Source organism: Mesocricetus auratus, unplaced genomic scaffold (genome assembly GCF_017639785.1).
Source record: "Mesocricetus auratus isolate SY011 unplaced genomic scaffold, BCM_Maur_2.0 Super-Scaffold_100031, whole genome shotgun sequence".
Taxonomy (NCBI): domain Eukaryota; kingdom Metazoa; phylum Chordata; class Mammalia; order Rodentia; family Cricetidae; genus Mesocricetus; species Mesocricetus auratus.
In genome coordinates, this window is record NW_024429212.1 from 17,748,986 (window position 1) to 17,759,602 (window position 10,617).

At 41.1% G+C, this 10,617-nt stretch overlaps 1 protein-coding gene across 3 annotated transcripts in view; it reads right to left on the bottom strand.

Annotated features, from left to right (window-relative positions):
* Nucleotides 1-9,648, bottom strand: part of Rnf212 (ring finger protein 212) — a 36,024-nt gene extending 26,376 nt beyond the window's left edge. For 2 of the 3 annotated variants that reach the window (XM_013118618.3, XM_040733397.1), the window contains exons 1-3: nt 9,494-9,648; nt 4,544-4,605; nt 324-398 (exon numbers count right to left, since the gene is read on the bottom strand). In XM_013118618.3, coding sequence (XP_012974072.1) covers nt 324-398; nt 4,544-4,605; nt 9,494-9,602 — 246 coding nt within the window. In that variant the 5' untranslated portion in view covers nt 9,603-9,648. Of the gene's footprint in view, nt 1-323; nt 399-4,543; nt 4,606-5,069; nt 5,126-9,493 lie in introns of those variants that run through there. The other variant, XM_040733398.1, reaches the window with a different exon arrangement.
* Between the last annotated feature and the right edge of the window lie 969 nt (nt 9,649-10,617).

Sequence of the window (10,617 nt, forward strand, 5' to 3'; positions counted from 1 at the left end):
CCAACTGAGATTATCAGAAATACTGCTGATATCTGTGGGGGAATAATGCCTAGAGGGAGGTAGATCTAAACTAAGTGAGCTCACATGTATCTCAATGGCACACACAAGCACAAACAACATAGATCAGACAGATACTATCAGCACTGAACCCTTTATGTTCAACTGTTTTGCAAGTGAGATGTTTTTAAAATAAAACTCAGAGAAGTAGAAGATATTTTCACACACCTCTGCAAGAGACTGGCTTCCAGAACACTCACATCACAGGATCTCTGAGGTAATGTGCTCTGGGCATCACCAAGTCAAGCCTCTAGGTCGCAACTCACCTGAGAAGTTTCCTGGGAATACTTCTTACACAGACCATCTATGCTCAGAAAAAATGTCTGGATATTGGAGTTAGTCTGAAGAGAAAGCAAATGACTATGTAAAAACTTCTGGCCACTAGTTATAAAATTGTCTTTCAAGATCTACAATTAACTATACATAACACAAACAGCAATTCACCCCATGAAGGTAATCACACCTCTAAGGAGCATGAGGGACAGTGGCACCCATTGGCAGCTACTAAGCCTCTCTGGATCACATGTTCACTATATCCATTGAAAATGTGCTTCAAAATGAAGGTAAAAGGGATGACTTTTTTCCAAACAAACAAAAAAACCAAGAGGATTTGTAATCAACATATTGATACTAAAAGCAAAAATAAAGGAATTCCCTGTGGGTAGGAAATGATCATTAACAGACCACAGAGTTTGGGAGGCAGCAAAGAGCAAGAGAAGAGGGAGTATGGGAAATCCAACCAAGAATTAGCTATGTGTGGTAAAGCTGTGTTGTCAATTTAGCATAAAAAGCCAATTTCCACGTGAGAAGGGAGAGGATGGTGAAAAGATCAATGGACTGAAAACACCTGAAGTCCTTGCATGGTCAGGAAAATCTAACTTAGATGAATTAAAAAAAATACTTTATTTTTATTTTAATTATGTGTATAATGTGTGTGTCTGTGTGTAGGTATGTTCCCATGAGATCAATGGAGTAAAAAATTCGCTTTCTGAAAATGCTGAAATAAGTTCAAAGTACTTAATACATATTTGCAAGGTTGCTCAGGAAAAAAGGACTCACAATAGTCATTCAAAATTAGAAAAAAAGCAGCTGTGTGTGGAGGGAGGAACTTGACTTTAATCCCAGCACCTGGGAGGCAGAGGCAGGCAGACCTTTTTAAGTTTGAAGCCAGCCTGATCTACATAGCAAGTTTCTGGACCGTCAAGACTGCATAGACAGACTCTGTCTCAAAAACCCAAAACAAATGAGTAAAATAAAATAAAAGAACATCCTTCTAGACCTTATGGACCTGCTTTGAGGTCAGTAAGAACATTGAAATGTAATTGATACTGAAAGTGTAAAACTCTAAGTGAATCTCTATGACTTCAGAATTTTAACTGTACAGAAACTCTTTGAGATCTACAGTTTGGGGCTGGATTTGAGTGGCTGTGTTAATCTAGCCAAGTAGTGTTTCTATTTGTGAATTAACTACAATAAACTTATACATACATATGTACATAAATACATACACAGATATACACATCCAGGTTGGTCTTGAACTAGTTATGTAGACCAGCCTGGTCCAGAATTCCAGTCTCTGCCTCCTATGTGTTAGAATTAAAGGAATGTGCTACTACTCCTTACTCTGAGAACTTTTATGAAGTTATTAACCATGAGTCCTCAAATTTGAGTATATAATACAGGAGAGGAAACCTTCAATTTCAGCTTGCATATAAGCATGAGTGCAAGAAATCCCAAGTGAAATAACAGCAATTAAACCTATCTGTAAAAGCTGAAGAATGCCATTATAAGTTGACTCTATTCCTGGAATATTATGTGACTTTTTTAATTTTAAAAGTAAATGAAGGGGTCAGAGAGTTGGCATAATGGTTCCTAGAACCCATGTTGGGCAGTTCAAAACTACCTGTACCTCCAACTCCAGAGAATTCAGTATCTCTGGCCTCTGTAGGAACAGCACTCATGTGCACATACCGAATACAGACACATACTTTTTAAAAACGTAAATAGTCTCCATCCCACAAACAAAATATGGTAAAACTGAATATTATCAAGAGTTACAGAAAAGTTATAATTATAGTTATATCAATTATATACCATTCTTGATTTTAAAAATATGTTTAGCAAACTAACGTACACATTCTTGGTGAAATGCTAAAACCCTGACAATGAAATAAAGACAGAGACCAGGGTGCCTGTTGTAGTCAGCATTTCTACACAGAACCACACAGGAGTTCCTGCCAATGACTGCAGACACTACTGCATATACAAATATTCTAGAAGAATAGGACCTTGAGCAAAGTCACTGTACGTGAACGCTATATTTTTTAAAAAAAATATTTTTTCCATACTGACCATTTTCTCCTCCCTCGTCTTCCTCCCCTATCCTCCTCCTAATCCTTTCCTCCTTTGTTTCTTCTCAGAAACTGGCAGGGCTCCCATTGGTATTAGCAAAGATTAGCATAACAAGTTGTGGAAAGAGTAAGCACTTCCCCTTGCATTAAGGTTGGGCTACGAAACCCAGTATGAGGAACAGGTTTCCAGGAGCTGGCCAAAGCATTAGGGACAGCCCCTGCTCCAATTGTTGGAAGTCCTAAAAGAAGATCAAGTCACACAACTATAATATTGAGGACCTATGTTGGTCTCATCCAGGCCCCCTGGTGATTGGTTCAGACTCTTAAATTTCTATGAGCTAGGTTAGTTGTTTTTGTGAGTTTTCTTGTGGTGTGCTTGACCTCTTAGCTCCTGCAATCCTTCCTTCCTCTGTTCATCAGGATTCCCTGAGCTCGGCTTGTTTGGCTGCCGTGGGTCTCAGCATGTTTCCACGAATTACTGGATGAAGACTCTGATGATAATTGGGGCAGTCACCAATATGATCATAGGACATGGCCAGTTCAGACTACATATCCACTATTGCTAGGAGTCTTAATTGAGGCCATCCTTGTAGATTCATGTAGATTCTTGCATTAGGTAGATATTTCCTGACATCCAGCCTGGGTCTGCCAGAGGGCCTTGACAACAGCAGCTGAGTCTGATGAGAGATGACATGGACTTATGGACAGGGACCACATCACCTCAGCAGATCCAGCTCAGTGGATCTCCTTCCCCGGCAGGGTTGAGGAGTATATAAGGCTTACCCCTTCCTGGAATAAACTGAGCTTGTTTCAACTTATTTCTGATGCCTGTGCTGTTGGTGTTGTGTCTACTTTCCCCTACCCTCCAAGAGACACCTGTTGGGATCCTGCAACAACAAGGGAAACAAATGGCCTAAACATTCAACCCAGGAAGCTGAAGAAGGGTCAGGGTCAGAGGCTCTCTTTCCAGACTAATCCTCACCTTATAGCAGAAAAAGGGTGCATGCTGCAACATGTCATTTGCAAGGAATTCAAACTGTTAAGTGTTTGGAGAAAAACAGGTACTTTGTATTAAAATTTAAATATTTTTCCCTTTTTTATACTTCTAGGAATTTATGCCATATACTCTTGCAATTTTAGACAGAAATTGGTAAACTGGTGAGTGTGAGGCAAAGCAAAAAAACAAAATAAAACAAAAAAACGAGGTTGTTTAAAAGGAAAATGGTAAGATATTATTCAGCCATGCAAAAAGAATGTACTACAAACCTAGTATCATTTGGAGAACATTCTGTAAAAATAAAAATCATAAGCTACACAGGCTAGGTGCCAACTCCTGGGATGCTGTCATTGGGAACTGGATCTGGGAATGGCCACATTATCTGTTAGGAATTTCTATACTGTCTGAGTTGTTGGGTAACTCTGTTTTTGTTATAAAAACTGTGATGTTTAAAAATAATGATTCAAATATACATTTGGAGAACAGGCATAGAAGAGAAAACTCATTTAAGAAGAAGTTTATACTAAAGGATAAATTAATCTGACAAATTTATAGATAGAACTAAAGGCACTGGTTTAAGGCAATGGAGCAAATAATTGACTTTAACTTACATTATTAATTATTTATTATAACTTTTATGAAAAACCAAATTCGCCCAATCAGGAAGCCAGTGTTGTACTAAGAAAAACTAACCAATTTTCATTTCTAAGAATATAGTACAATCCAATAAACTGTGATTAAGGCTAACCTATGGATAAGAAGGAAAGCATAATGATGTTTAAAAACCAAATCCTGATTGGTATGGAGATTCATGTCTGTAAACTAAGGCAGAAGGATCTTGTGTTTGAGGACATCCTGGATGGCACAGTGACAAACACATGACAAATGCATTTTGCTTAGAAAAACTAAACAAAAACAAAGAAAATTACAAACAAATGCAATCAAAACCAATTAACAGTAAAACCAAACCACAGAACAAATAGCAAAACCAAATCCAATTATGTTTTTTATTCACAAGTCTCATTAATCTAGCAAAATGAATAAAAATTAAAGATATTGTAGTTACTAAAAATCTAGACTCAAGTTAAAAGGAAATACTACTATAATGAATATTCAAATTCGAGGGATTTTAACTTACATTTTTTGAAAGTAAAACTGTATTACACGGAACTCGACAGATCATGCATTCATCTTTTTTACCTATCAAAAGAAAAACAAATGTTTAACTACATTATACTGAACAGTGCTGTGAAACATGTGTGAACACCAACTTTGAGTTAGAATGCAGGATTACACGTAAATGTTTTTACATTCTTATGTGATGGCACTGTGGATTCAGAGAAACAATTTATACAATCATTTATTTTCCTGCTTTGTAAATGTGTGCCCCTCCAACAGTGACCATAAGTGTCAACAATACTTTAGATTTTACAGCAGTATCCTTTCCGCCCCCCCCAGTGTACTTGTGTTAAGGGAAGCTTTTTCTTTGCTAGCCGCTTTGGTTTATCCCCCGCCAGCCGCCTGGGCTCTGCCACATTGTAGTCCCCAAATAAACACACAGGAGGCTATATTAGTTATGAAGCTGTTGGCCTTGCTTGTCTCTTACTGGCTAGCTCTGCTTTAAGTAATTACCCCATAATTGTTAATCTAAGTATGTCTCTTACCAGAGAATAGTTCCGGGCTCCTACCCCATGGCGGCTACATGTTGACTCTGTGTTTCTCCTACCCAGAGTCCTTCTGGACTCCTAGTCCCTCCTATCTAGATTCCCTATTGGCCAGACAGTGCTTTATTCTTTATTGACAAATGCACAGGACTTCCCCAACATACTTGTGTGCGTGTGTGTTGGGGGGCTGGCACTCATATACACTAACTATTTTTACCATTAAATTTTAGCACCAGCCCTTTTAAATTTTCCTTTTTAGGTCTGGGCATGATGGCATACAACTTTGATCCCAGCACTCAGGAGGCAGAGACAGAAGGGCTCTGTGAGATGCTGATCTACACAGTGAACTTCAGGGTAGCCAAGCCTACATAGATACCTTGTCTCAAAAAAACTAAAAAAAAAAAACCCTCAAAAGTCTTTGAGACTAGATCTTGTTGAGTTGTCCCAACAGGCTTTGAACTTCCAATCCTCTTGTTTCACCTTTCAACTAGATAGAAGGCAAGCACTATCGCTTGTTTTAGTGATTTTAATTTAAAATGAAAATAACACCTTCACATCACTGCTGTGTTCCTGCTACATAAGAGCACAAAAAATTTATATATGTTCTACCTGCCAGCTTGTAACTAATTCATGTGCTCATGCTCTAGTTCTTTGCTGATCACCTAGGGGGATTCTGTCTGTATTTCACTATTTTCTCCTTGAAACTGACTTCCATCTAGGCTTGAGTCTTTGAACTCCATGGCTAGCTCTTAACACCAGGCATGTTGTCCCATCCATTCTCATAAACACACCCTGGGCTCCTTATCAGCATCTCTGTGGCTACCAAGCCTATGAAAAAAGCCAGCATTGTCACAGGATTTCTTACCATTAAACTACCTATGTTGAGATAATTGTATATTCTCTCTCTCTCTCTCTCTCTCTCTCTCTCTCTCTCTCTCTCTCTCTCTCTCTCTCTCTCTCTCTCTCACACACACACACACACACACATACGTAGGGGGTGAAGATAAGCAAATGTAAACATGTCAAGGGCAGAGGACAATTTCCAAGAGTCAGTTATCCCCTACATTGTATTCTGCAGATTGGACTCAGATAATCAGGATTACAGCAAATGTGGTTAACTGCTGATATATCTTTGCCAGCCCCTCCTCTCTTCTTATAAAGGCATTCAAGTCACTGTTCTCCACCCCCACCATCCACCCTCCATAGCATGTTTCTTTTCTCTCTCTCACTCCATGTCCTATTGAACTATCTCAAATAAAGCTGCACAGTAAACGATTACAGAACAGACTCACAAGCCTTGTGCTAGAGAATGGAGATTGAGGGGCAGAGAGGAAATCCCTTGCAGCTCACCGCCAAAGTAGCTGATATTTAATATATATTGTTTATAGACCAACTAAAAACCAATACTACACTAAAAGACTGTGAGAGGACCTGAATGAACAATCAGCAAAAAGAGCCAATAAATGTATAAAGAAAACTTTGGTGTTGGGGAATATTATTTTCAGGTGTATGACTTTTGCTTATGCTGCATTTGTTTAACTCTGTGAAGCTGTGTTACTGTGCCTGTCTTAAACACCTGGTGGCCCTAATAAAGATCGAGGCAGCAAGGATAGGTGGGGCTGGTAGGCAGAGAGTATAAACAGGAGAAATGAGGGGCTCGAGGGAAGAAAAAGGAGAGGAGCTGCAGGGGTCAGCAACTCAGCCACCCAGCTACACAGCAGTCCATGGAGTAGGAGTAAGATTTACAGAAACAAGAGAAAAGGAAAAGCCCAAAGGCAAGAGGTAGATGGGATAATTTAAAGATAAGAAAAGCTGGCTAGAAATAAGCCAAGCTAAGGCCAGGCACTCATAACTAAGAATAAGCCTCCCTGTGTGATTCATTTGGGAGCTGGGTGGAGGGCCTCCCAAGAGAGAAAAAACATTAAAAGATACACACGTGAAGAGGGCACGTCAAAGGGAGAATCTAGATGGGCACTGCCTTTCTGGAGAGCAATTTGGCCTACTTTAATGTGCACATCCGCATTTTAGTAGTTCTACCCCTAAGTAGTAGTCAAATGGCATAAAACATAAAATGTCTTTCAGTAGGAAATGAAATAACCTATGGTATAGTACCTGGGGATATTTACAAACTTAAAAATAAAACAGACTAATTTGTGTGTGTGTGTTTGTTTTTTGTTTTTATCGAGACATAGTTTTTCTATGTAGCCCTAGCTATCCCAGAATTCTCTCTCTCTAAATCAGTCGGAACTAGAACTCAGGGATCTACTTGTTTCTGCCTCCTGAGTGCTGAGATTAATGGCATGCCCCATCACTGCCTGACTGGAACAATGAAGACAATCAGTGCCCTAGTAAGCAATAAGAGCAGTTTACTAAATTATATGTGTGTGTGTGTGTGTGTATTTTTTGTTTTAAAAACCCGAAATACCATGGCCAACAAATTAGTTCATCTTGGGTAAAAACACTTGCTAAAAAGTGTAATCCTCAAAGTGGAGAACAAGGAACAACTGCTTACAGATAGTTCCTTGACTTCAACCCCACAGTGTGTGTGTAAAATTTCCATCAAGGGCTGGAGAAATGACTCAGAAGTTGTATAACACTAGCTGATCTTCTAGAGGACCTGAGTTCAATTTTCAGCACATGGCGGCTCACAGTCTTACAGATACCAGGCACAAACGTGGTGGACAGACATACATGCAGGCAAAACATAAGTAAACATTTTTAAAAAGCCTGGGAGGATATACATCAGATTTTAACTAGAGTGTAATGAACATGGGTCACTAGAACTAGGTAGGTTAAGACTCTGTCTAGAACTCCCTATCCTTTTCCCCTAACTTTGTGTGTGTGTGTGTGTGTGTGTGTGTGTGTATATACCTGGGGTCGGTGTAATTCCAACATACAGTAAATGTGGTTTTTGGAAGATAACTTCAGGGTACTGGAATGTATGTTTGCTTCACAATTCAAGACCCAGAAGTACCTTGATGTGCTCCCACCCAAGACCCTAAAGTAGTCACCCACACCAGTATTGGGGCCTTATAATTTGCCACATCATGAAGGCACCTATCTTTAGGCTATGTGCTAAATTGTTTTAACTTTATTTCACATCATTGGTGACTTTTACCATTGACCCAGTAGATGCTTTCAAACAGCGATTCTTTGACTTGAGGGGAAAATCTAGGACATCAACACCCCTACTTCCTTTTTTACACAGCATCTTTCTTCTGTTTCTATTTACCACCCACAAAATATACTTCCCAAGGTGGTAGTGTTTTCACCATTGGCATTCCTGACTTTGAATTACAGATCCCTAAGCAAGACTACCTCCTGTTTCCTTCCTAGACAGCTCCCACAAGACAGGGTCTAAGGCAGCATTTCTCAACCTGTGGGTCGCAATCTTTCACAGGGGTTGCCTAAGACCATTGGAAAGCATATTTACATTGCAATTCATAACAGTAGCAAAATTACAGTTACGAAGTAGCAATGAACATAATTTTATGACATGGGGGGTGTCATCACAACTTCAATTGTATTAAAGAATTGCAGCATTAGGAAGGTGAGAACCACTGCTGCTGTACTGTGTGTGTGTGTGTGTATGTGTGTGTGTGTTGTTTATATTGAGACTTGGTTTCTATGTGTAGCCCTGGTTATCAGACTGCTTCACAGAAAGAGTTCAGCTCCTTGCTTCCTTGAATTAAGTCTGTTGAATCTACTTAGCATTCCCTAAATCCATCATTTTTCCTGATCGCAAGGACACATCTTGTTTTCCATTGCTTCTCGCAAGCCCCATTACACAGCTCCTCCTGAATTTCTCTCATTACAGACTACTTTTCACACCAGGCTTCCTCTTAGAGCATATACCAGAAACCCAGGAATGCTACCCCTGGTTGCATGCATATACCTTACGGGCACAACAGCAAAAGTTTTCACACATCTGTCACCCCACGTATCTGGAAACCACCCATGCTAGCTCAACTAATGAAGAGTTCCGTGACTGTGGCACCTATGTGTACAACGCTGACCCAAACTGTGTGTACATTCCTAGACATTTAAAGTAAAGCCGGAAAACAAAATGAACTGAGGTGAATCATCCGAGGCCTTGTTGCGTACCAGTTCCTTTACTTGCCAAATTAAACACGTCCGGCACTTCGTGAAATCCCACTGCTTCCGCCCCCCAGCCCCCCCCCCGCTTCCACCGTCGCAGCAGTTTTACTTCAACAAAAAAGGCGTTCGCATTTGACCAGCTGGCTGCTGCGAACCAGCTTCTCGCCACACCCCCAAGTAAGTAAGCAGCAGCCAGCTTTCTGCAGCTCCAGCTCGGGATCACAGGCGGGGCTCGGGGGCCCTGGAGCCGCGCAGGCCCACAGTGGTCTCTCGCCCCTGCCCTGCCCGTGGGAACCCCGGGGCCAGCGACCGGTTCCGGTTCGCACCTTTTTGAAGGCAGGCGTCGCAGTACACGTGCCCGCAGCTGGTCAGGCTGAAGGACGACTTCCTGTGCGGCGGCTGGAAACATCGATTACAGAACACCCAGCTGGCCATGACCCGGGGCCCACGTGAGGCCCACGCGACACCCGCGAGAGGCCGCGCTTCTCAGTGCGCAGGCGCAGACTAGAGAGACAGACGGACGTGCGCCTGCGCATCGCTCACTGTGGGGGCGCATGCGTACTAGGGCATAGCTTCCCTCCCTAAACCTTGGAGCTGATCCGAAGGCAGCCTTCGTGGTGGTGGAGGGAAAACCTGGTGGTGTGTCTGGGGGGCAGGGATAGTAGTTTCTGGTACACCAGGAGGAAGTGGGTGGCTAAAGAAGCTGGGTGAAAGTGGACATTAAGGGAGACTGGGTAGATCAGGCCAAAGAGTAGACATAGGCCTGGGGGCGTCTGTACATAACCACAATGGAGAGGAGGATGGAAAATAGGGTACCATAGTGTCCTAGCAGGGCTGGAGGAATGGACTACCAGGAGGATGGGGGGATAGAGTTTTGGACCAGGCTAGCAGGGCCACAAGGACCGAGGGAACAATGGTTGGGAGAGATTGCACTGGGCCATCGGACAGAAGTTTATCAGGGCAGGACAGAGGTCTCCCTGCTTGCCAGCAACATGTACACAAGAGAGGGCTTAATTTAGGGAAGATCATTTCACCTTAGAAACAATAGATGGTGGAAGGGGCTGATTTCTGGTGATATTAAAATTATTTCAAAATTTAAAACATTACTTTTTAAATAGTTGTGTTTCACATAATTCTGGATACCTTTCCTTCCCTCTTCGTAAGTGTACAAGGATTGGTAGAGGCTATATGAGAAAGTTTCAGAGCTATTTACATGTATGGAGAAAAGTTTACTGTTTTCTAAGGAATTAGGACAAAGTAAAGATGGAAAAAGATGCATTTGACTATGCAGAACTGTATTTGTTACACTAAGCCCTTAAAATATGTCTGGTCCAAATTATGCTGTTAGCATAATATAGAACCCAGGTTTACAAACTTAGTATGAATAAAAAGATATAAACTATCTTTTTGTATTTAGTATACATTAAAATTAATTTTGTTTGTGTTATAC